Source organism: Cariama cristata, unplaced genomic scaffold (genome assembly GCF_000690535.1).
Source record: "Cariama cristata isolate BGI_N322 unplaced genomic scaffold, ASM69053v1 scaffold20213, whole genome shotgun sequence".
Classification (NCBI taxonomy): domain Eukaryota; kingdom Metazoa; phylum Chordata; class Aves; order Cariamiformes; family Cariamidae; genus Cariama; species Cariama cristata.
In genome coordinates, this window is record NW_009611043.1 from 47,825 (window position 1) to 73,861 (window position 26,037).

Sequence of the window (26,037 nt, forward strand, 5' to 3'; positions counted from 1 at the left end):
GCTGTTGCCACCAGTTGGAAGTCCTGAACTGGTCCTAAACTGGTCCCATCTCACCCACTGCCTCCTCAGTGAGACCCCTTCTCCCCACCCCTAAATGTACATTTTCCAGGTGAAGGTTTAAATTCTCTAGGAGGCTCCTGAAGCCATCCCTGCTGTCCTGTGTCCTCAGCATGGCCAATCCTCAGGAGACATAAAAGCAGAGAGGTAAAATCAGCTGTCCCATAGCCTTGCTCCTCAGGGAAAGGGTGCTTGGAAAGGGATATCACTGGCAGCTGCTCTTCTCCCCTCTTCCTGCCCCACTGTCGCCACCCCTGAGACATCTCGACCCCCAAGCTGAAATGCAGAGCAGGCACAGGAAGGAATCAGCAAGGAACATGCCGGGTGCCCAGTATGTCCCACAGCCAGCCAACCTGCATGTCCTGGAGGTCCTGGCTGTGAGATGACGGTGCTGTGTTTGACAGAAACTCCTTGTCGGCCTTGCCTCCTTTCACAGGACTGCGTGTAAACGGGCAGCAGGGCAAAGGGTGATTTATTTCTTGGAGTGAGACCTTCTCTCCATTCTTGCTTTACTTTCCAGTTTTGAGGTCTACTGTGCAGAAGAGTTCTTTCTTACTTGCAACAATACAACACATCACCTTGAGTTCTACTCACTCTGCACTATCCAAGCTGCACATACCTCTAACGTCTCCTCCCTCTCAGGACATTAGCCAGCAAACCACCTCTGTTAGCAGGCTACAAGATCCATGCCGTGGCTAAAGGGTAACGTCAATCTGAAACTGAATCTAGCCTAGGAAAAGGAGCTGAAACTCATTTGGGTATTACTCTGGCCTGAATCCCTCTGCTCATTTCTATTTTACAATCCCATAATTTAGTCAAATGTTATTCCCCTCCTCTGCTGCTGCCTGCGTTATACAACTGCATAGAATACATGCAAAGCCAGCGAACCCCTGACACGGGAAGATGGAAGATAGCAGATAGCTTCTCCTCTGTCCGAAACCAACCTCCCAGGCCAGAGGTTCCAAGTCTGGGACCCAAAGCCACAATAAGCTATTCCTAAATTATGCCATAGGCTGCAGCAGGTCTTGCTCTGCAAACATCTCCGCTGGGATGCAGCAAGGGCCCTGGGGACTTCTTATCATGGGAGTGAAGTCACCAACACGTGTTCCTTAGCACATATGAGGGCTGCTCTGTTGTTGTCTAGAGGCCCTCAAAACCTCTGCTACAGGTCGGGCAGCAAAACCAGAAAGAAGCGTGGCTGGATCCTTTGCAAAGACATGCAGAAGCTGTCATCAAAATGGCAAGCTGGCATCATACCCTTGGCTTTTATTTCACAGCTGCAAGTCAAAGTTGAAGAGCCTTTCCGGAAAGAGAGGGCAGGAGACAACTTTCACCACTTGGCAAAAACATAAACTGCAAATGAGTTTATTTTTAAGCATTCACACTTGCCTGCATCGGAGGTTTCAAATGCAATCCACACAGAAATGGATCCAGATTTATTTAGAAAGAAGAGCTGAATACTTCCGTTGACTTTATAATTTATAAACTGGATGAGCTCATTCTCTAGATGCATGATTAGGAAACCACAGGACTAAAATACAGATTATACAATTGCAAAAGGTTTACTTTGGTGGATTAAAAATACCTTCTTCAGAAGCTAACAAACTGTGACACTGCACCACATGTTCTAGACCACTAGGGAACTGTCAATGAAGTTAAAAGTATTTTCTACACATACATCAATTTTAAAATAAAAGCAAAACATCCCTAGGAAATGCCACATAAAAAACAGTGAGACTAACAAGATACACGCCAAATTTCACTGCTTGGCCGTTTTCTGTTACTCAGAGCCTGTCTCCTAGTCTCTTCGAAAGCACTCCCAGCTCTTATGCTTCTCCCAGCCCTGCCAGTGCTCTGACAAAAGACAAGTTCACTGATTTCATCTTGTGCAATAACAGAACCTTCACAAGCTGGGCTTTACCAGCCTCAACAGAGACGAGAGGTTTTGGGCTGCAGAAAATTCTTGCATTTTGAAGACTGATGATTACTACAGGCTTTACAGGATGCAGGGGAACAGTTAGGTCTTGCCCAGTCCCGATGGCCTCTTCTTCACCTGAGAGATATGGAAATTCACTTTGGAAAGCAGGAATTTGGGAAAGGAGGATGATCAAGACTCTAGTAAGGGTGAGATTGCAATCAGGAATTTGAAACGACCTCAGAGACTCCTGGGGAGGCAGGATTGACCCTTCTCAAAGCAATTAGAGCTGCCAGCCAAGTGAAGTTTCCTTGTCCCTAAAGAAGGTGATGGCTGGAGGGCAGCACTCAGACATCATGTACCTTATCAGAGAGTTAAAATTCCCCAGGAGAGACCAGAGGCCAACAGCCACAGGCCAGGGGAGCAGCACAGGGACCTGTAACTGGTGTGAACAGGAACAGGCAAGACCAGGGTCTGCTGCATGAGAAGAGAGATGGGAGATGCAGCCTCTGACACTGCACTGCCAAAGCCCACAGGCACCAGCAGCCGATGCAGAGCCTGGAGAAGGGGAGCACAACACCAGCAGCACCTGCCACCAGCATCCAGGACTGAGAGACCCCGGGCCTCATAATCCCCGGCTTGTCGGAAAGCTCACTGTACAACAGGGGCTGGCAGAGCAGCAAATACGTCCACCTCTCTGAAAATCCTGCAGCAAACAGACCAACCAATTGAGTTAAAGTAACCATGAAAAAACAAAAATATTTCTCACTGTTAACAAGGAGAGAAACTTTAAGCGTACAGCTGACGTAAAATTTTCCCTAAGCTGACAAGTGTCAGCAGCCGAACAGACAGGCGTTTCTGTGCAGCCACGGTGCCTGCAGCCTGCCGGTTGGTCATACCTGGGACCTGAGGGGGTCTGTGGGACCAACACCAGCTTTTTCACAGGTTGGATGGTATGGAAGTCTATGTATATGCCACCTTGATTTGATGAAGAAAAGCAAAGCCTGATCAGAAAGGGATCCCTAAGGCGTTTCCGTCCCAAAATGGTATGTGAGAATCTGAAAGACTTGAGAAAAGTAATTGGTGTGTTCCACATTTGCTTTAGATGAAAAGTGACACAACCAAGTGGAAACTCTCTCTAAACTTGCTCCTTGGTATGTCATTATTAGAGGGTACTACAGGTAACAGGTCATTATCCCCAACTGCTGTTACTTCAGACACCTGACAGTCATGTCTGAAAACAGGTCTCAACTTACTGACCCTAGGTTTAAGTAGCCTGAAGTTTAGCTTCATGCTTGGCCCCGCTATTTTGCGAGAACCCGCAGTCAGTAGAGAAGTGTTGCAGAAGTCAGCAACTCCCAAAGAGAGCGCAGATCCAGCCACCGATGGATGCACAGCTCTGCTGAGGAACACAGCACCACAAGGGAAACAGCACGTCACTCACAGGCAGTTTCGTTAATGGAAAACCGAACACCACCACCAGCAATGATAAACACTCATTTGACGAAAAACAAGGGGACAAACAACCCTTTACAAAGCGGTGATGGTTTCTGAGAGCTGCCCCAGCCTCACACCAGCAACAGAACACAAGGCAGTGGCTACCTGAAGCAGGACGGGACACCACGCTGTCTTCAAATGGCTGAAGTCACAGGGAAAGGCAAGGTAAGAGCCGTGGGTGCAGATGTGCCTGTGCATGTGGCAGGAGGAAAATGGTTCGGCGTCTTTTATTGCACCTGACTATAGCACAATTTTCCCCCCACCCCAACCCCCAAGAGCCTTGGAGGATGCTGATATACATTTTACAAATCAGCCTATTTTGCCTCTTCCCTATGACTATTTTGTGTCTTCCCGTAATGTGCCCAGTCTTTGTCATTGCTGTTGGGAGGATACAAGGAGCCGAGGGCAGATCAAACACAGCAAATCCTATTTTCTTAAGTTTGTTAATGGTAACTGCTTCCCGTGCTAAGCCACTAATGGAGCCGTGAGAACCCAGGAGCACAGATTAATTCAGCACCCAGGTACTGCCTCATGCCTGGAGGGATTTCTGTAGAGTTGCACTGGAAGACAGATGAAAGCTTGTAATACCCTCCATACAAGAGATAAACCCATTAAAATATGAACAGCCCCTGTGCCAACATGATAAGAGCTCTGCCAGGTAACAAAAGAGATCACAACAGTATTTCTAGGTTTAGTTATAGCTGCAAACCATTAAACTGGAGCTGGGACTATGAAGATGCAAAATACCCTCATCACACCACGCTGATCTCAGTTTGACAGCCATGCCATTTTCCCCCATCCTTTGGGGTGCTGCTGGTGAAATACCTGGGAGTCCTGAAGTCCAGCCCTAGCACTGCTGACATGAGCTTTGCTTGTTCTCTGGGGATAATCTGGACTCTCTTGCAGCTTGTTACAACCTGCCAGGACTGCAGGCAGCTGTGCTGTGTCCTTGGCCAAACCCTCTCCTCCTGACAATGTTAGCAGCATGGGATGGGAAGGCATCTTCTGCCATACACTCTCAGCGTGCTGCCTTCTCTGCACCTTGCGTGCCATGAAACACCACCAAGCATCCCGCCACAGCAGTGCCGGTTCTCTCCTCCCCGGGCAGACGTGGGCTGTGTGCCATGACCTCCTCTTAACCAAATCTCGTGGCGTGTCTAAGCACAGTTGCTCAGTGCACAAGCAGGAGATCCAAAGCTTTCCAAGGACATCCCTGCCCATTCCCATGGACAGCTGCTGCTGTTAGCACAACCAGGCTCCCCCGGGAAGGGGCTGGCTGTGGTTCGGTTGAATTCCTCTGGCAGCGACCTGTTCCCGCTCACACTTTCCTAGGGACCTCGCAGCTCCTCTCTCACAGGGAAAGAAGAAAGCAGGAGTGGACGGGGTCCAGGTAACTTGTCCCAGCGAGCCCAGAGCACGCTGGCAGCAGGACAGGTACCCTGCCCTCCAGCTAACCCATGGCCAGCCGTCTTCCTCTGGCTCCGACATGGCTGCACTTCAGCGGGGAAGTGATTTCTGCCTGTAGACGCTTCAGAAAGGGCTCTGGCAAGGTTCACTCTGAAAAGGTGCGGTGTAAAATGTAAAGTATTTTTGTAGGGCCAAGTCGATGTCAGAGCCCGTGACGCTGCTCTCGATCCCCGGGTCTGAGCACGGCGGGTAGGATCAGTGATCTTCTTCCAGCATTAATGCACAGCAGGCTGTTTACAGCTCTCTGTTCCGCACTGTTATTTAACATATGTAAGGGGCTCGACATGGTTTATGTTCGGTAGTTGTGGTTTCCAAGCAGTATTGCATTTCTTCAAAATGAAGATACATAATATTTTAAAACTATTTTTAAAACCAGTCACAAATCTGCAATCTTTTACATCATTCTTCCTTCCTCCTATCAAATCCAAACCATAATACACAGTCATAGAAGATCAACAAGCTCACGTGCGAGAACTCAGCTGCAAGAAACTTGTGCTTGCACGCGCGCGCGCACACACAGAGGGAAACTCAAAGCTGTAATTCAGTTAAACTGGTACAAGCTATGTTTAAGGTTTCAAAGACATCCGGGATGCAGTCCACTGTTTAGAGTTGTGGGTACTAGCACGCCGTAGGCAGAGAAGGAGAATCTAAGAGCTGAACCAAAGCACGAGGTATTTATTTAACAGTCTGCCTCAGCAAGTGTAAGGAAATTAAAAGTTTTCCTGCCCCTGGGAGTTCAGCATACTAGCAACCTGATCATGTATCATCCTAAAATCTTATTGCTGCCTTCCCTTGCCAGGACTGAACCCATCACTCCTAAAGCAAGTCACAACACAACTGAATCTCTAATTCCCATTTTTAACATACCCCTCCACACGGCAGAGCTGGCTGGGACAGGGAAGTCTTAGAAAAATCTGTAGAAATAATCCTTAAAAGACAGTCTGTAAAGCACTGCTCCCTAGAAATGCTTGGCTTCTGCAGAGCATGGCAGCTGTTGCAGAGCGCTCTGGTTTTTGCAGTAATTTTGCATAAATCAGACTTTCCAGTTTCCCAGCTTGATGGACTTGGGGCTTTGTCGGGTTAATTTTGTCTGGTCATTCCTGGAATTGGAGTTGTCCATACCAAAGCGGTAAGTTTTAAAGGCAGAAACCAACACCATATTTTACAGAGACAGTCAAGTTCTTAAAATTAGTTATTTATTCCAACAATATTAAAAGGAGACACACCGCTTTCTCAGTCATTTTTCCATTCGTAGTATTTTGTTTTGTTTTTTTAAACCCATGAGCCTAATCCTTAATTTCTCTATGGAAAAGCTAGAAGAAAAAGATCACAGGGACAAAGGATCAGCTTCCTACAGCATCCACTGTGCTCGCTCAGCCTTGGGAGACGTTGCTGGGTTTGTTGTTGAGATTATTTTTTTTAAATACACTCTGAAAGTAAATAAATAAATAAAAGTACCTCCAGGCATTGGTATTAGCTTGTGAAGGAGATTCAAGACAATGCACGGGAGGCTAGAAAGGAGCCAGTAAATTCTAAGGGTGTAGAACAGGAGAGGGGATTAAGCCTGGTGATTAAATTAGGCGACGCATGAATACATTCCAATGCGCAACATCACTCAAGCACTGGACAAAACATATGGCAACAATGGAAAATGCTGCCCACGAGGTCACCTTTAATATGATTAGCCATGGACGCCTAAAAGGAGATCTCCCAAGTACCGGCGTGCTAAACCTCCTTTGTGCAGGGTGGAGAAGCACCCTCTGAAAGCCTTTGAGGCTCCGTGAACCCCGCACAAACGGCTGCTGTGTGTTAAGGGATGTGCCCAAGTCCATTGAAAGCAGGACACACACCAAAAAAAAAAGAGCCTTGAGGCCGGGCGAGCGCACTGAGAGCAGCTTTTGTTCCCCACTTGCAGGGCACCGGCAGGAGCCGTCCCCAGGGTGTCCTGCCTGGCAGCTGGGTCACCCCAAGGGCTCTCCTGTTCCGCTTGGACTTTTCAACTCCGCTCGGCTGCATTGACCAGCACGGCTCGCCTCTTTGAAGGGGGAGAAAGCGCCTCATCCATCACTGACATGAAGGGAGTTAATACACTTCTTTATAACTGGAAAGGCTTTTGCTGTGAGCAGGAGGGAGTGCAGGAAGAGTAATGAAATCCTAAAGGGAGCCAAATGATGCTTTCCTCTGCTAGACGCCAGCGCTGGCAGCATTTGCTGCTGGCACGGCCCGTGGTGGGTGAAAGGAGACTCTTTTGTGGTATGCCATTAGCTACTTCCAAGGCCTCAGTTCATGTTTACCACAGCCACTGTGTTACTTCACTTGGTATTTTTTTCCAGTCCTGTTGATTGTACTGCAGAACTGACCAAGTCCGTTTGGAAGCCTCGCTCACAGAAAGCAGAAACAAATTGCTTTTTGAAAGAAGTATTATTTTTTTTTTCTTCCCTAAACCAAACCTCACGCTGCTTTCCATAAACGCAACCTAAGGCTGAAATCCCCACTTAAAGCTGAAGAGCAAAGGTCCCTGCTGGGTTTTGCACACTCTGGTTACTGCCCAGCCATGCCACTTGCCCCCGGCGCGGCGGCGATGCCACCAGCCATGGGAGCGCCGAGCTGCACTGCCCGATCTGCACTTGAGGGCATCTCACACCCCGGCGTTTCTCTGTACCACGCAATACTGCAGCCACATCAAGTAAAACCCCGTTACAACAGCAGTCAGCAGGTTGTCTTGTCAACTGCAATGAGAAGAAACGCTTGATGACATTAAAGATAATCTTGTGTGAGTCACTTTGCCTGACTACCTTGCTGTAATCAGGTGAGCCCTTCACACTGCTGAACTCTACCCTAGAGGACCTTGACATTCTCGGCCGAGCTCCTCACAAGGTTTCTGCAGGCCTTTAGTATTTCAGATTCCAGACAATGACTAATCAGGGACACGTGAGGGACAGACCCAACAGCAAACTTCTTCCACACACTTTGTATCTACGCAGCTGGGCGGGTGAAAGTCATGGAGACAATCCCAGGAGAAACTCTCTCTGGCTACACAGGTCTCAGCAGCTACAAAGGCTCAGTGACAAAGCAACAACAAACATGACAACAAACAGGACTGCTACCAGCTGAGCTCCTGCTATGGCCAGGAAAAGGAAAGGATCATCTCCTAAAGTCCCTTCCAGCTTTACATTTCCAGGATGCCATAACTGCAGCTCAAGCCTTGACACAGCACATCCCAGGCACCACACTGTCACAGCTGACATTCAGTAAGCTGTCAAATACCTACCCTCTCATACCAAAGAGTCACCTTGGACCCCTCTAATAGATCTCATGGACTCTCATGGGATCTGCCAAGATCAAAGACTAAGCCAGATTCTAACAAGACACGGTAGACTGGGCAGCTGCACGCTATTTTTAAAAACATTTGGGGCAGCAGCTCCATGAAGGAGGGTAAGATTTTTTTTTATTTTAGACAAACAAAAAAAACCCCTCCCCAAACATAACTCTTTCAAAATTAAAATTAATAAGGGTTGGGAGAAATGCCTGTGCTGGCACCCATTTCTTGGCCGTTTAAGCTCTTTTCAGCAAGTCTTCCTCCTTTGAATTGTATTTTGTACCCATTGCTATGCTACCACTATTACAAAGGCTACTTGTGGTAAAAACACTGATGCTCAGCGCTGGGATCGAAGCAAGCTACAGACCTACCAAACAACAAGAGCAAGGATGAACCAGGCCTGGCAGCTTACCAAGCCAAAGCTGTGCAAGAAACCCACTAGCCCAAAGAAGTCAGCTGTAGAAACTGCCTGCCTTTCAACAACTTTCCTGAAGGGATGAAGCCGAGACAATGTTACTTTGCTCAAATGCTTGGGGGTTAGGACAAGTCCTCTCTTTTCTGCAGTGCTCAGCTGCAGATGGTAGCTGTGAACTCAGAAGAAAGAAGGTCAGCAAGTTCACCCTGCGGAGTAGCCATGTCTCCTTACAAAGCGGGCGCACAAGGGCAGGTTTAACACCTCCATCTGCTGGATTTCTTCATCCTAAGAAACAGGTACAACACCTTGTTGGTCTTGGCATGTGGAGATCAACTGGCTTCTGTGCTGGGCCTAACGCGTGGAAACTCCATTTAGATACCACATTTCTAGTCTCTTTCAGTATTCATTGTCTGCTCTAGACTTCATCTTAAAACTCCTGGGACACTGAGCAATTCCTCCAGCATGGAGAACCTGAGAGAGTTTAATACTCTCTTGCACTCTTTTAAGAAAAGACACACCTGTCTGCTGCCTCAGCTGGTTCCAACAGCATCATGTTCATGGTCTAAACTGATTTCAAGGAACCTGTACAAATGCTTGAGAATTTGAAGAGAGATGACCACACTGCACAAGGATTTCAAGGTTTGTCCCCTGCGTAAAGGCTATTTGACAGCAGCACCCCTTGGCACCACATTATGGATCCATCAATACACCTACCTCTTACTCCTACCTAAACATGAGAAACCACTAACTCCCCAGCTCATTTAACCACCTATACGCTGCCCACCAGCTATTTAAAAAAAAAAACAACAAACAACTGAAGAGCAAGGCAACGCGAGCACAGTATTAAAGACTATCAACCATCACTTTCAGTAATGTTTGAAAATAATAAAAAACAGAGAGCTGAAGTGAAAATTCAAAACCTCAAAATAATTTCAACCATACATACATGAGAAGGGAAAAGTTTATACACGATGCAACAGAAAAAATGACTCACTTTCTAAAATGCCAAAGCCTGTTTTAGTTCCTTCTGTCTTCTATACCTGCTAAACACATCACTGACAGAGAAATCATTTAATAAATTGCATTTTTTAAAAATCCCATTTTAGCTATTTAAGCATTTTATTTCCTAGTATTGTGGGTCAGGTTCTATTCTAACATGCTAATCAGAAGTAAAGTGCTAGCTGGATCAACGGGGTTTCTTCTCAGAAAAACAAGGGGAGTCTTGAGATTAAAACAAGAGACCTTGAAATTGAGGTGAAACTGCAGCCTTAAAGCTAATGCAAAACCTCCTGTTGATTCGGGGAACTGAGGATTTCTCAGACGGAGGGCTGATCTCAGCATTGCCATGAGACACCCAATAACCTGCAGCTCTGCAGTCCCCCAAGGTCAGCAGAACCAGAGGGATCAGACCCATGACATGGCCAGTTTACTGATGTGGCCAGTTCACTTCAACTACCAAGGAAGGCATAAATTAAATTTTGTTGTATTCAGGCTAGATTGTTTTTTTTAAAAAACCCAAACAATAGTGACTGCTTGGTTAGTTTGTATTTATGTGACAGAAACAAGTTTTTCAAGTCTAGTTAAAGGAATTACCCACAGAAACCCCTTCACAGTGATTTTGCATGGCTGCTTTCTTCCAGATGTCTGAAGTCTCAAATCACTCTAGTTCAACAAACTCTTGAGGCTATTTTCTCACTGCCTCTTGCTTAGTTTTCAAATGACCATCAATTTAATGGTAGCCCATCACAGATGGGCAACGGACTGTCACAAGCTTGGTTGGAAACTAATTAGGACAAATGCAATATATCTGCTACCGCCCTAGATCCAAACTGGAGAATGCCTTCCCTTCAGAGGGCAAAGTTTAATAGTACTGTCAGGTTTTAAGGCGTTGACAAAGCAACAACTTGTGAATATATATCTTTGGGGACAGCTGGGTATTTGTGTCTCAAGATGGAAGCAGGAAGCAATAGCGAATCGCAGTGTCTCCCACAACTGAACCCAGCGCTGCACAAAAGAGCACATTCAGGGAGGAGGTCTTTCTCAAATCTCAAGTACGGACAAATCTCAGAAACAAGTGCAACGTGGACCAACAACCTTATCTGAGATGTCATGCTTCACACTCCCATTTTACGCAATTACGTATTCAGGGAAAATCTACACTCTGAATTATGCTTGTACACCTGAACAACTTCCTTATTGCCACATGAAGACGTAGCGAAGGGCAAGATAAATGACCTAGACTACTAAAGACAGATTCAAAGCCACTTGCTTTCAAAACAAAACCAAGAGGTTGCTCAATAAAATGTACTCCTGATGAATCACTGCAAACTTTAGCAGGGCATATAATTTCAGGAGATGTGGGCTTGGCCTTGGAATGTTTAAAGATAAACCCAAAAGTGGACTTCAGCAGGCACTGGCTTCCTCAGATGGGGCAAGATCTGCTCCATCCTCAGCTCAGCTGCTGGGATCTTGGCTAAGACTCTTGTAGCCTCATTTCAGAGGGCTGTGGAAACCACAGGTGCTTTCTGAGCTTCTTTGTACTTTAGCATCCATTTGCTATGGATGAGAAAAGATAAAACATCCCAGGATTCAGAATGAGTGATCATGCCCAGAGACACCTGATAAAATGAGCTGTGGTCATGGAAAGCAAGAATTTTTTCCCCTCTCACTTTGGAATTGAAATGAGAAATCACAGAACTGCAATGTCTGAATCTTTCATCTCCTTCCAAACATTGTCTTTTGTCATTATACAATTAGCCCTTCTTCCATTTACTGTTAGGTGAAACAGAACCAGCCCTGACAAAGAGCTGCTACATCTTCACCTATGGCAGACTGATCACATTTGAAGTCACATCACTCAACACCCAGTGACTCCATCTAAAGAGAATGATGGATTAGCCATGCAGTCAACTATAATTAATACCCGAAAAAAAACCCTTGTCAAGTCTCTGTTCAAATATGTGATAAACGGAATCTGAAACAACAAGAGACTTTCTGATGATGTCTGTTCATAGCCAGGGAAGAAAACCACTGTCAACTGGAAGGCAAGACTCTCGGAGCAAGGACTGTTTCCTCAGTAGAAAACATAAAATAAAAATTTCCTTCCAGCACTCACCCCACATGCACCTCTACACAAACATGTTTTCCTAGGTTTTATCTGTCTTGCTATCAGAGACACTGAAGAACCAGTTTGTTTCTGCTTCATTGAGAACCAGTTTGTCCATCCTGAACCTCTTTCAATATAACCAGCAGAAGCCACTATTTCTTTACCAACCGCAAAAATACCAGTGAGCAGCTTGCTCAGCTGGATCAAATGCTGAATTCTCTGTTCACCTTAGCTATCAGCTTTGTGTCTGGGACATATTCCATCACACTAAGCCACCACCTGCCACAGATGCCCTTTCTTTCCCCTGGAAATGCTATTCGGCACTGTCTGAGCTCCCTATGAGCAAGTGACCCCAGGTTGCCTATCACACAAGCATGGGCAAGACCCATCTGTGTCCCAGCTAGTCCAGGAAACCAAGAGATGTCTACTTCATGTGTGAATTTGGAGTACCTGCAAACATCTTCAATCCTACTTGCAGGTCAGCATGTGATGACTGCCAGCTCACCCCACTTCTACGGTTGATCACCAACAGGATTCAATCAATAGAAAAAGCCAAGCAATTTGGAAGGTATGGCAAAGTACTGCCCACTGCAATTCTGTCCCGTGCAAGCAAGAGAGACTTCCGTGGGATAGCAGCACACTGGAGTGGTCCTGGCCCATGTAGGCAAAGCCTGATAACTGAAAGGACTGGGGAGAGAGACTACTTGTGAAACATGCCGATTGCTTCTGCGTTGCAGAGACATGCTGGCCACAGTTCAGCCCTTCATGCTGATGTGGCTTGTTTCTCTGCTCTGCATTGTGAGAAGTACCTGTTGGGGAACTGAGACAGAAAAACATGACCTTAACTGGGTCAGCAGTAAACAGCAGGAACAAAAAAGCACCAATTCTTATTCAGTAGCTGTCAGTAATAAACGTGAGAGGAAGAGAATGGTCAGCAATGGCCTATGGCACTGGATTTGGCCTGGGTATCAGAAAAAGGCTGTCCTGCCAGCTCTGCCACTGACTCACCGTGTGAGCTCAGGCAACTGCTTCACTTCTTCATGCTGTTCCCATCGCCTGGAAGGATGGAGCCGGCCTCCCCTCCGATACCTGCTCTGAGGCTGGCAGACGAAAGAAGCTGTTGCTGTGTCAAACAGCATCTCAAAATTAAAGTGTAAGACCACTTTTTTTCTGAGAAGTTTCTGAGCTTGCAGGTCTATGGTAGATTTAATAAAACTCAATGGTTAAGCTGTGTTTGTTTAGAAGAAAAACACTCGTACATCACTGGAGAGCTTGAATATCTGAGCTAGCGGCTGGAATACTTACTCCAGGAAGAATAAAGTCATAATCCACTCTTGCATTACTGATGGTAAATTAATGCCAGAGCACCACTGTGCGGGGAGCTCCTTCCCGGCCGTGTTCACCCAGACATCTGGCTGCGGTGGTTCCCAGCACGATGCTCTACAGCCGAGCCCTATGCTCCAGCATCTAACTCCCCCCTCCTGCCAGAGCCAGCTCGACCACTTCACCACCTGCTCCTGCTGGGACACAGCTGCTCAGCTCTAAAAGAACGATCAGGGAACGACGGGACATGTGCAAGGACATCAATCGTACTCACACCCCTGGGAGGACTTCATTAAAATCCCAGGGCAAAAGATTAGATTCGGAGGGCTTTCCACTCAAAATCCTAATTTAATCAAAATATTTTAAAACCTACTGGCAATGCAAACAGCTCCATGCAAGCAGAAAGATGCTCAGCCAACATGGGCCCCCTCCATAACATGATCCCACAACGCCTCTTCCCTGTGTGTATCCTCGGTGGGTACGTGCGCAAACTGCCCGACCTGAGCTGACAGCTGTTCCTGACGACTATGATGACATGTCATATTTGCCTGCAAAGTGCTGTGTTTCCCCGTGGTATTCTAGAAAAGACATTCCAAAAATCATTCCTACTTTGCTAACACACCTTTGCAAATGCATTTCGATTACTCCTGCGCAGAAGAGCAGTATCCCCCAGAAGAAAGCTACGGCCTTAGATGCTCATTTTGACGTATTAACTGAGGTTATGCAAAAGACATAAAATCCCCAAAGGAAATTAATCTCCAAATACATCTAACATCCCCCCAGCTGCCTTATGTATCACACAGTATAAGCAACTGTCCATAATGATCGTATAGCACCTGCTGTCCCCATTCTGGGTATCAGTGATGTCTCTTTAACCAGACATCAAAGAGAAGGAGCAGACAATGGTGGAATTGTGATAGGAAGTGAATAGTGAAAGCTCCTTGTCAGTCTGCATTTCCATTTATCTTACAGCACCATACATACAGCCCACCCTGCCTCTGCTGTCATGTTCATGCACTATTGCTGTAATGGCCTCTTTAGGGAGGCATCATGGCAGTTTTCAGGATTTTATAAATGGGTCTTTTGGATTTTCTCTTGGGCCAAAGTGCCAAAGCAGGTACACATTTCAACCTACCCTGAAGGAACCCAAGCCAAGGTGAATTTGGTACCAATGTCACATCCTAGGCAACGAGCACCAGGACTTTCTCTTTGAGAGTGGCCAAAAACCCAACAAAGCAACGCTCCCTGGAAAGATGCAGTCAAGAGTCAGGGGTTGGAGCAAAGCCACTTACTCCTCCCCAGAAAGGTGCATGCACTGAGAGTGTGCAGGGGTAGCACATACAGCAGCCGTGGTTAGACAATCTAAGCATCACACCAGGGACTACTCAAGCCAGGATGGCTTTCCTGCCCCAACAGCATTTTAAGACATAAATTCAGATCATGTTATTAGGGAAAACATAGGCACATTCAGTTAACTGAGGTCTATACAATATTATAGCCCTTTGCTGTCCCATCTAAACAGTTCTTCCAACACAGAGTGCCTTCCATTTGTATACTAATGTAGTGTATTTTGCACACACTGACTGTTTAACGAGGGTAGAAATATTTATTACTTCCACGTAGCAGGAAGAAAAGACCTCAGTGCTCACTATACAGATATGAGGCAGGAAATATGACAAAACAATTTCCCATAATTATTTCCAGCAGTCATTCATATTGGAAAATTTTAATGGTGATAGTAATTAATCTGTGACTCTTGAGATTTCCAATTAAATGGCATTAGCAAGAGCAACTGTCTAAAAATACATGTTTCTGTCCTATCCCATTAGCCACAACTAAATATGAAATTTTCCAATATACAGTGTCACATCCTGCACATACAGTGTCCTTCTTCCTCCTTGTTTTCCATGTGTGAATGGCTTGAGTCAACTTCTCAAAGTTGTTTGTGTCAAGTAGGCAGAGTCAGTTCTAAGAGTTTCAAAAACTATACAGAGCTGGTTACTATATCCAGTATGCCATATACCTGGGTGTTCTGAAGCTGGTATTCTACACACATTCTGGTGTTTCGGGTCTTTGTGCTTGTTTCCCTATGTTTCCTGCAGCAGAAATACTCTAATATTTCCACCAACCTTAATTAAACAAAGCTATTCTCAAAGATTACTTATTTCCTTATCCCCAGCAGCCATGGGACAGGACTGTAGTTAAGATCTCCAGTGTGGTACAGAGCTACAACAATACAATTTTTACTATCTTTAAGAGACCCAGAGGGAAAAGCAACCCTTGCTCAGTTGACGAGGCAGTGGCACAGCTTGCAGGCTGGGAGCAAGGAGAAGTGAGGTAATTTCACCAGCAATTCAATGCTTAAATTTGCGTAACATTCTCATCTTTGCTATTTTTATCCTTCCTGCCTTCTCTTTTTGCACACACCTGCAAAGTTGAATGACTGTTGCGCAGAAAACAAGGAGACAAGCTATTCTAGCAAACAATTCAATGCCATTAACTGGCAAATGCAATACACTTTGGGTTGTTCTCACACTGAACTTTGGTCAATGCCAACATTTTGAGCACCCAGGTATAAGCGCGCTGGCAAAGGCAGAATCACCGGCAAGACAAAAGCCACTGCTTAGCTCACAGACAGTTGTCATAGAGACAGATCAGCATCCCGGGGTATTCTCATTTTAAATACGCACAGAAATCCTTTTTAACCTGTCCTCTTGTAGGCATCTGTCCTCGTGATTCATTTATAAACTGTTGAGGCCAAAAAGAGAACCATTTATCAGCAGGTCTCCTCTAGGCAGGCTGGAGCTAAGAAGCTTTTCTGCAAACTCGATGGTTTTTGTTGAAAGCAAGTTTCTATCTGATTCTCTGGCTAGTGTTTCTAAAAGCTGTGGTTTGGGGAAGTGATCCAGCTTCAATGTAACCTGGCCAGGAAAAAAAAGGAAAGTTGTGGGTTGTGCTCACTTTGGTTTTTAAACCAGGTCAGATCTCTGCTCCAATTTATAGCACGGGTGCACCGCGAGCTGTGAGACGACAGCACAGGGGTGGCATTTCATGGTCCTGGGCAGGAAGGAGGTGGGGGAAAAGACAATATTGTAAATATCTGAACATTTTTCTCTCAAAGTCAAGGCACCTCTTGCCTTTACATCTAAAAGCTGCAGCTCCAAATAAGAAGGAAAAGAAACACATTAATCTCTGTCTGTGTGGACGAAGTTTCATAAGCTCCTTAGCCCCTGAAGGTGCAAAGACTTTAAACCTCTAAAACTCAGTGCTCAGCTGCCTCCTGGAGCTAGGAAGCTGGCAGGCAGCACAGGAAACCATATTCTAGGGAAAAAAAGCCCCAGAAGGGGTCTATGGGGAGAGCAAGATCCCACGGAGTGACAGATGTATGGCTTTGGTTGCAAAGAAGGTCCTCAGACCCAAGGTCCAATGCAGCAGGATTCTGCTACAGACCTCCGCAGAAGCATGAAAGGAACTGGGGGGGGGAAAGAGAAAGAACTGAGGCAGGAATTCAAAATTACACAGCCCTGAAGAGACACCTGTATACTGACAATGAATTCACAAATCCTAAGCTTTCAAGACCATGTGCTACCTTTGTAATTTGTCTCAAGGTCTTCTGTGTGACCCAGGTATATAATTCCCAAGTTATTAAAAAAAAAATAAAATTCTTCATTCATTGAGCTACAGAGATCTCTGCTTCTAGAATTACTGCTAAAAGATAAAATCATGGCAAGCAGATGCTCTCTCACACCAGGTCATAAAAACTCCACAGCGATATTCATACAGGAAACATTTCCCTCATGACGGCACGGCCAGCCTGACACAGCTGCATCTTACTGGAGCCATCCTATGTCAGATGCAAGGAGTTTTCTGGCCAACCAGTATTTCTGCTTTTATAAAGATACGCTCATGAATTGCTTCACTTGAGAGATATTCTTAGTTTTGGGGAATAAATCCTAAATTATATGGATACTACAGGGGAAAGAGGAACTAACTCTACTTACTACTCTTCCTCTTACTACTACTAAGAGGAAACTGAGGCAGACAGGGAGAGCACCAGCCCAAGGCCACCATGGCCAGCGGCAAAGCAGGATGGGAGATTCTTCCCCCCATGATTTTCTTAATACCAACAGGAAGCACAAGAGCACGTCACACTGAAAAATGGCAGGGTGGAAGTAAGAAAAAACAAAGTCATCACTGTTCAATCACGAGTGACCCCAAGGCAGAAGCTCTCAAACATAACGCAATGTATAGGAAAAAGGCTCACATCCCTTGGAAAAAAAAAGCACAGGAGTCATCCATGTCCAGCCACCCCCTCCCTTAAGACTGTGGGATGATCATTTCCTTCGCTCACATATTTATTTGGAATCTGATAATTCATTGCCCCTAGTTTCCTGCTGGAGTTTGTCTTCCATTGTTCAGGATTTACATTACTCAACAGGAAATCAGTGAGAGGTCCAGTGATTAGAAAGGTGTGTTTCCCATTCGGACCCACCCTTGCTCGCTTGCTCGGGGCTGGAAGTCGGATCCAGTGCACAACTGCGTCCATGGGAACTCAGGAAAGTCGAGGAGCAAAGGCAGAGGGACTCATCTCCTTCTATCAAAAGCTACAGATTGCTTTGTTCAGCCATACACTGCTGGCCACGTCCACATCCCCATCCCTCACATGCTGTTTGTACTCAGGCCTTACAGTAACTGCTTTCTCTGTGCACTGGGGACGATGCAGTTTATCAAAATACAACTATCAAGGCAGTATTTGAAAAGAGTAAGTATGGTGGAAAGTGTCGCTTGAACTAAAATACACTTCCTTCTCTAAGACCATTATTTTCCCTCTGACACTCTTGCCAGGGGAGAGAGATTCTGCACAGCAGAGTGCCACTTGTGAGATATAACTCAGTTCATCATGTTGGTTAGGAACTAGGCTAAGTAGGAATCAGCCCTCTCTGGTGCCCTTAGCAATGGCTTTTAACCCCGATCTGACAAATGATGCTCCAATACGTTCTCTTTAACAGCTCCTCTGTAACAGCACAGAGCAAAACAAAACACCGCTGATCTTTCATGGGGTATCACTGGAACAGGATGCTTCCCTGACCAAATCCTCCCATTGAAAATGTCACAGCTGTTTTAAAACATATTTCCCTGAGGTTAGTTTGATAACAGGTACTCAACTCAGGAACATACAGTGTAGTGCTGAGCAGTCACCGTAAGTGTGACCTGTGGAATGCAGCTGGTGACCTTTCTGGGCCACAGCTCCCAGTCACTGTGGACTGTTGTTCCGAACCAGACAACTCCAAGGCTTTGCCATTAGTTCCTCAAGTGCAAAGGTTGGGGTTTCTTACGTTTCTCTACCGTTCAGAGTGTGCTTGGGAACAAAAGCCCAGCTTATTAGCCGTTGTATGACAAACCTCAAAGAGGCAAGCCTCTGTTCCAAAAGAGGTTTAAGAAAACTCTGTGTGACTTCAAAGTGGGAGTCTGATTTCCAAAAATTATTTGAATATAATTATTTCCTTTATAATATTTATAGTTATTATTTCCTTTGAGCAACGAGGGACCTTGAGAAAATGCCCTTGCTCCAGGCTTACTTATGTGTGCCTAACCAGATCTCCAAGTCCTCCTACAACAGATGTAGGGAAGATAGCCTCAGACACCACAATGCCTACACCAGAAAGTTTATCCTAAAGTATAACCCCAATCTCCTCTACTGAAACTTAAGATACAAACGTGTCATCCTGTCCTCTTAGACATGGGGAAAAGCACATTGCCTCCTCTTCACAGCAGCTTCTGCAGACTAAGCCACATGCTCTGTCCAGGAAGGTCACAGATTATAGACACTCCTTGCTCTTGTTGCTCTGCAATGATTTCTCTAAAATTAGACTTAACTGCAACTGGAGACAACACTACAATGCCAAGTAAAATGGAAGGGTTACAACATACCTCTTACATACAATAGTCCTGTTTACATATCTCAGAATGTTAGCTTCTTTCTCAGCAATATCCTTATGTTGATTCATGCTCATTTTGCAAAATGAAACAATAGAGTTTCCTTACATTAAGAGATTATTTTGTCTCCTGCTCAGGAAGGCCACTGGGTTCTACAAATTACTGGAACCTGCTACCCACAAAAACTGTCAGAAGCCGCCTCAGAGCAGACGAATCTCAAATGCAAAAGAATTTTTTCTGTGATAGTCTGAATATCTGGATCTACTCGTAAAATAGAAATGACACATACCACAACTGTTACAAGATTATTTAAATCACCCCAGACAGAAAACCTCCTCGTTAGCATTTCTTTCTCCGAAACACGCCCATCACATATAAGTATTCGCTTAGATAACATTTAGTCATTTTCCCTGCGCAGAGAACTGCTATGAAAGCTGTGGAAAACATGAGTATTGCAAGCACAGAAATAAATGTGGAGGATGAGCCTTTCACAGTGAAATGTGCACTAAGGATATCTGAACTGCTTGATAATGAATGACACCATCATGATTTGTTTCACTGTATGACTTACTTAGCCAGTCCACCAGGGTTTTAGGATTTTGAAAAATGTTGAAAGATGGACAACTCCTTAAAAACCAGGAACTTTTTCTTTTCATCCTACTTTACTTTTGGTACATAATTTGATGCTGCTCTTAAGAAGACATTGGCATACAAACCTGCTTTTCCATTCCAGCCTTAATTTTCCCCTTCAAGTTTTTAGACTGATCAGGAAATTCTTAGGGACTACAATGTGAAATGGCTTCAGTGGAGCGGGAGTACCTTGTAGGGGCTGGACTTACTCACCTGGTCTAAGCGCAGAGCACCATCAATGAAGCGCTGTTTGCGGAGATGCTGGGCAATTCGATGCAGGTTCAGCACAGCTTGCTGGATCTCAGCTATTGAGTGTTGAGGGGAGACAGGGGGTAATTCTTCAGGTGAGAACACCTTCCCAGGGCTTTCAATCATACTCTGTGCATGGTCATAGCTCAGCTTCACGCAGGAGCAGATGACTGTCCGCCCAAACCATTCATCAAGGATCTGCAAAATTGGAAAGTGTAAATTGATCTGAGGACTTATTCTTCCAGTGCACAAAAGCTTGGGAAGTTGTATGAACACTGGAAGGAATGACACCAGACCTCACCACTGACTCTGATCTTCAAGTAAAGATCTTCTCATACTGAGACCATCAGGCCTTTTGCCCGTATAGATTCTCTAGTGTATATACACAGGAAATTGCCTGGATCTCCCTCCTCTACTTGATTTTCCTCTTTCATAGAGCTCAAAGAACTACCGCCCATCCAGGAGTCAAAATCAGCCAGCTGACTCAAAGGTTACTAGGTGCAGGAGTGGCAATAGGTAGACACAGGCATGCAAGAAAGGATCTCCTAGCTAAAACATGGTAGATTGCATTCCACCTCTTCCACTAAAGTGTGGCCAACAGGGCACGAGGGGCTGGCCCTAAAATACTCTGTTCTCAGGAGTAATGCAGGAACCCCAATGTCTGACTAGCACTTGTGAAAGTGCCTGAGTAGGATTTTGATGGGTTTGGAGGAGAGATGGCCAGTCACTGACAACTCCTTTCTCTGATCAGGCCTATATTCTTGGGCCCAAAGTCAAGCCAGGAACCTTTCTGAGGTTCCTAACTATTTCAGAATCTAGAGGAAAATAATCTATAAATTGCCTATAAAATTCTTTTATTTTAAACCAGAAGCCCATTTTAAACTCTGTAACAGAATACTAATATAGCAGTAGCAATGCAGAATTATTTCTAAAGCAGAAGGGAAAATCTCTTTTCAGCTCAGATGTGTAAGTGAGTCTAAAAGCTCATCAAGCCAGTGAGAAAATGCAGAGGGACAAAGGGCAGAAGGCTCTTCAGAAAGTCCAGAGCATTGGCATGAGGGCTCTGGAGATGGATGCAGCCTGTGATAAATCATTCAAAGCACAAGTGCTCAGAGAATGAATGAAGAATTGTAATTCTGCCTCAGCTACAAGTGCCACCTTACCCCTTCATCAGCACAACAGTACAAGGCAAATTCTGCAAGTGATGGTGTCCAGTGAGAACAGCCAGCTCGCTCTATGACAGGTTCAAGGACATTGCTTCAGAAAGGCAAACCTTCTTCTTAACAAGAAAGGATTGATCCTCAAGATACCTTTGGTGTCTCTCTCCCTCATGCCCCACAGAACATAAGTGCAGTATAACTCAGCAGCTCAGAGCTCTGAAAGTCACAGGGCATTTAAGCTCATTTCTAATTCGAAAGTGTCCTAATAGTGGAGATGCAGCAAGTGATGTCTTGCAATGTAAAGTGCTCTGATCCTCGGCTCATGGTTATTCTGTGTGTGCCCCTTTCTCTATGTCAAGGAGAAAGAAAGGAAGAGAAAGTCACACAATGCTGGACAGAGATGCTGCAACAGTGCTGACAGCATCTGCTCTGCGCTCTGGTGCATCCCGTTAAAAGTGGCTCAGCTTCTTGTGGTGACTGGGGATCCATATCCAGTAGGTCAGCGACATCTGATGAAATCTGCTGGACCCAGAAAACCTCCTGATAATAAGCAAGCATGATTTCTGCCATGGAAGAGGCTGCACTGCTCTTTAAATGATCCACTTTCAGTAAGCTGAAGACTATTAGCTGGTTGGCAATAGAGATAGGTCAGACTTCAGTAAGACATGGATGGTAATCGGGCACCAAACAGGCAGTGCACCTTGTTGAGACAATCTGGGAGCAAGGCTGAGCAGACTCCATTTCAGTTGAGCAATTTCACAGATCCTCCAGTTGTAACAGGCAGCTCTTTCAACTTGCTGTTCAAATATTTTCAGACACTATTTCTATTGCCCTGCTAGTTCCTCCATCTCCAGCTATTAACTTCTGCATTGAAAGTCATTATCAATTCTGGCCCTGACTGTTATATCACCCCACACTAAATATTTTCTGTTTGGAAAGCACTCTCATTTTGCTTTACAAAGTAGGTGAGTCAATTCCATCATGTACATGCCTGTTGAAAAGGGTTAAGGACTGGGCACAAACCACATGGGTAACTGAAGAGAAGCTCTTTCCCCAGTCCCCAGGTTACCACTGAAAGCCAGTTCTGAGGCTACATGGTGCTTTCTGCTCTTCCAAGAGCTCGCTCTGTCCCTTGCAAGAGGCAACAGACCAGATTTTCACTTTGCTGTCTGAGCTTGAAGCTTTCAACAAAACCTCATTTTTCTGCTTGCTTAGAAGAGGCCAAATATTTCAGAGCTCTGCTCACTTCCTTGTAAGACGAGAGATGCAGCGTCTTGGGCCCCCAGAATATAACTAGGACATCAAATCTCAGGCAGGCTACATTTAGGGCAAAGCATCAGGACAAGCAGTGCATTACTAGGCAGATATTAAACTTCTTTTATTTCTCCGTTTCCTCAATTCCTTTTTCTGTTCTTGGTCTCTCAAAGGCAACCAAGCAGCATGATGCAGAGTGCCCAATTTCCATTCCTGCAATGGCTCTAACAGGTGTAAACCGGACAGTGAAAATCCTGAGAGATCTCTTACTAACGTACCCAATAAACACCTTCTCACTAAGATTGTTTGGATGCATTAAACACATATCACATAGGCAAGGAATGGAGCTTGGACGCATCTTCCCCCGTGCAGTCTAGTAATCCCCAGGTGTAGTGAGCAGAGCTGCCAGATTCAGCCTTACTGCAGCAGGCTGACTTAACTCTACCCACTGTCCCTGTATTTCCTGGAAATGCCCTCCACCTCTGCCTTCAGAGGCCATCCAAGCAGATTTTGGGTAACCACAGCCCTGCGTCCTTGGTTTGGAAACCCCACCAGAGGAATGGGCAAGCTCCACTTCTGTGGGGAAAGCTGCACAAGGCTGGCTGGTCCATGTACCAGTGGCTGATGGATGGGCAAAGCAGTGTGGAGGAGCAACATCTGGGGGTTGTGAGCTGGGACTTGCAGATTACGAGTAGCCCACAAGACTGGTCTGCAAGGTCTCCCCCATCACAGCAAACCTGGTGCAGCCAGACTCTAGACAAGAGTACCTGTATGTGAGGTATTTCTAAGGTTATGTTAAGGCTTCCCCTGTCTCTGGTTGCTTTTCAGGAAAAGCTGTAGTCCCCAGCACATTGTGTGACGTTTGTCAGTGTGGCTCAGCTTAAACTCTCCCATTAGCACAGTCCCTGGTGGTACAGGTCTCTTTGAGGGTGTGACATAGCTGTGCAGGAGGCTAAGGACATTCTCCACGCAAGGCAGCATCCATATCACGTCCTGGCTGACAACAACAATTTTGAGCCTGGAAGACACATTGTTTGTATAGGTTGTTTCAGGCTGAAGCAGTTTCTCTTCTTCACTGGTAGAAGGAACCAGCAGGGCTGTGCTTCAAACATCAGCAGGCAATAACTCAAAAAGAAGAGCTGCATCGTTTGTTTCCAAATATCTTTCTGTTGACTGCATCCAAACAAGAACGTGCTACACTGTTCCTATAAGCGCCCAGTTCTGCTTCTGAAGAACAGCACAGATGCACCAATATGGTTAACGCCTCTGTCCTTGGAAAGTCATTTCAGATACATCATGTCACACTATCCCACTGGAGTCCATGGAGCTATGTGGAGTGCTGCTCAGGCAACATTCTCTTACACTCAATGAAAACTAGAATGGAAGAACTCCAGAACTCAAAAGCAATAGAAACAAGAAAGTGCCCGTCTCCCAGAAAGGGCTAAGCCTGGCATTATTTTTCTAAAAGAAACAAGAATTAAAAATTCCAACAACTTATCAACAGCCACATTCAAGTGAGGAATCTGCGTGGCTTTTCCCTGGGAGATACATTAGCTCTAGACTCATCTGCTTTGGAACGGAAACCCTGGGAGCTCAGAGCAGCTCTCACCTCTAGTAGTGCTGCTGGGCTCTGCTTTGCAAGCTCAAGGTTACGATACTGCTGTGTACAGGGGGTCCAACGAAGGGCTCTCTGGCCTCATGCCAACGTCCTGTCCTCAGTGCCACTGTTCTCAGGACTCTCCACCACCAGTTGAGGTTCAAAGGCTGTGTTGGGGCCTTTGACTCACCTCCCTTTCACCCAGCAGAGCGTGGGAGAGCATGTGAGCGTGTTTACACTGAGACGAGGCTATAGTGCTATAGTAACACCTAGAAATACAGGAGACACATTCTGTCCCAACTCAGAGATAAGCTCTTAGAAGAATGCCCTGCTGGGCAAAAGCCCTATAACCACTTTTCTTCTTGGAAGGAGTAAATTCCTCTCCAGTCTTCACCTGATATTCAAATCAAGTGACCTCAATTAAGACTGCAATCCTGAAAGGCCTCGTAGGAGAAACCAGTTTGCTGAGCTGGTGGTAGGCAGTCTGTTTTCCAAGGGGCAGCGTGGTCATGGCCCAGACCACCGCTCCTGCCGAGAGCAGCCCCCTGAGCGGGCGTGAGGCAGATCCTGCAGCTCCTCTATTTTCTCACTGGTCAGACAGGGTTGGTCTGAACACTGAAAAGCAAGCAATGTATATATTGCAGGGGACAAGAGACCAGATTTAATTAAAGGCTTATTTTAATTAAGACTTGTTTATTAGCTGTTCAAAGACCACTCAGAGTCAATAAAAGGCCCACTGAAGTAGCTACTATTTAGAAGGCCTCATGAGTAATCATGCTGTCGCTATAGAAAGTGGAACGCTTTTCACAGTGAACAACTAAAACCCACCTCAGTGCCAGAGCAGAGACTGGCTGGAGAAACACACATATAGGACTGCAACTTTATTTTGCTAAAGCACAAAACAAGATTCGGTATCCTTTAGAGCAGCATAGACAATAATAAGGAAGTAAAGTTAATCTTTGTGAAAAATTACCAAGCAGGCACAAGAAATACTCTCCACAGAGTGTGCATGAGCACAATGCTGATTAAAAAAAATAAAAAATTCTCAGTTTAAAAAGTGTACTTCGCATAAATTGGAGAGTCCTCTGGTAGTGGCAGTCTTTAGCCCTCCTTGATGAGCGAGGGGACCCTGTGATCACCAAAGAGGAGATTGTTAGGGTTACAAAGAGTGTGGGAGAGGAACAGGGAGAGAAATGAAGACCTGGGGAGAGTTAGCAGGCAGCTGGAGGCAGCTCACTGCGTTGGGGACACTGACAGACAGCCCCCACAACTGCTCCCTGGAAATAATACATGCAGAGGATGGAGCTGTACCTTCGCTGAAGAACTATCACGCTTTATTTGGATTGAAGTAATTTGCAGCTCTGAAGAAGAATGAAATAGTCTGTTTACCAGAGAAGCCACAGAGGGATACTGCCCGCAAGCACTGCATTGCACAACTGCCTATGAGCACAAGGCAGGGTGGGAGTCAGGGCTTTGAATTGCTGCTGGAGGTAAGACATTAAATGGATGGGTGACCTGGCAAGGAGCAGGAAACTCTCGTTCCTGAGATTTATATGAATATTCTTCTTTTCCCCCCCATATTATGAGATTATTCCAGCTAGCAGTTCCATGGTATCTCATCAGTAATAAAAGATACAGGGACAGTCCTACATCCTCCAGTAATGTTCACCAACAAGTCCTTTGCTATCCACCTGGGTGTTAAGGGATGGCATTTTTACCACTCTGTATGCAAGAGCAGGGGCTGGCCACCGAGGGAGGACTCATTACCAGGATGATTGCCTGCTGCTTGAGGTACCTTGCCTTCTGGAGTCACCTTCCACATCACAGAGAATGTCAGCCTATCTCGCATGGGATTGAGACTGCATAACTCCTCACAGAGCATCTTGGGAAGCATTGGGATTACCTGGAAGAGAAGAGAGAAGAGAGCAGGGGAGAGGAGAGAGAGCAGGGGAGAGGAGATGGGGAGAGGAGAGAGGAGGAGGAGGAGAGAGAGGAGAAGAGACGCGAGAGGATAAAAGAGAGGGGAGAAGAGACACGAGAGGAGAAAACAGGGGAGAGGAGAAAACAGGGGAGAAGAGACGCGAGAGGAGAAGAGAGAGGGGAGAAGAGAC

General features: G+C 45.7%; 1 protein-coding gene across 1 annotated transcript in view; it reads right to left on the bottom strand.

Annotated features, from left to right (window-relative positions):
- Positions 1–26,037, bottom strand: part of DIS3L2 (DIS3 like 3'-5' exoribonuclease 2) — a 174,585-nt gene that overhangs the window by 45,829 nt on the left and 102,719 nt on the right. Inside the window, 2 exon segments of the mRNA XM_009698075.1 lie at positions 19,880–20,113; positions 25,722–25,829. Coding sequence (XP_009696377.1) covers positions 19,880–20,113; positions 25,722–25,829 — 342 coding nt within the window.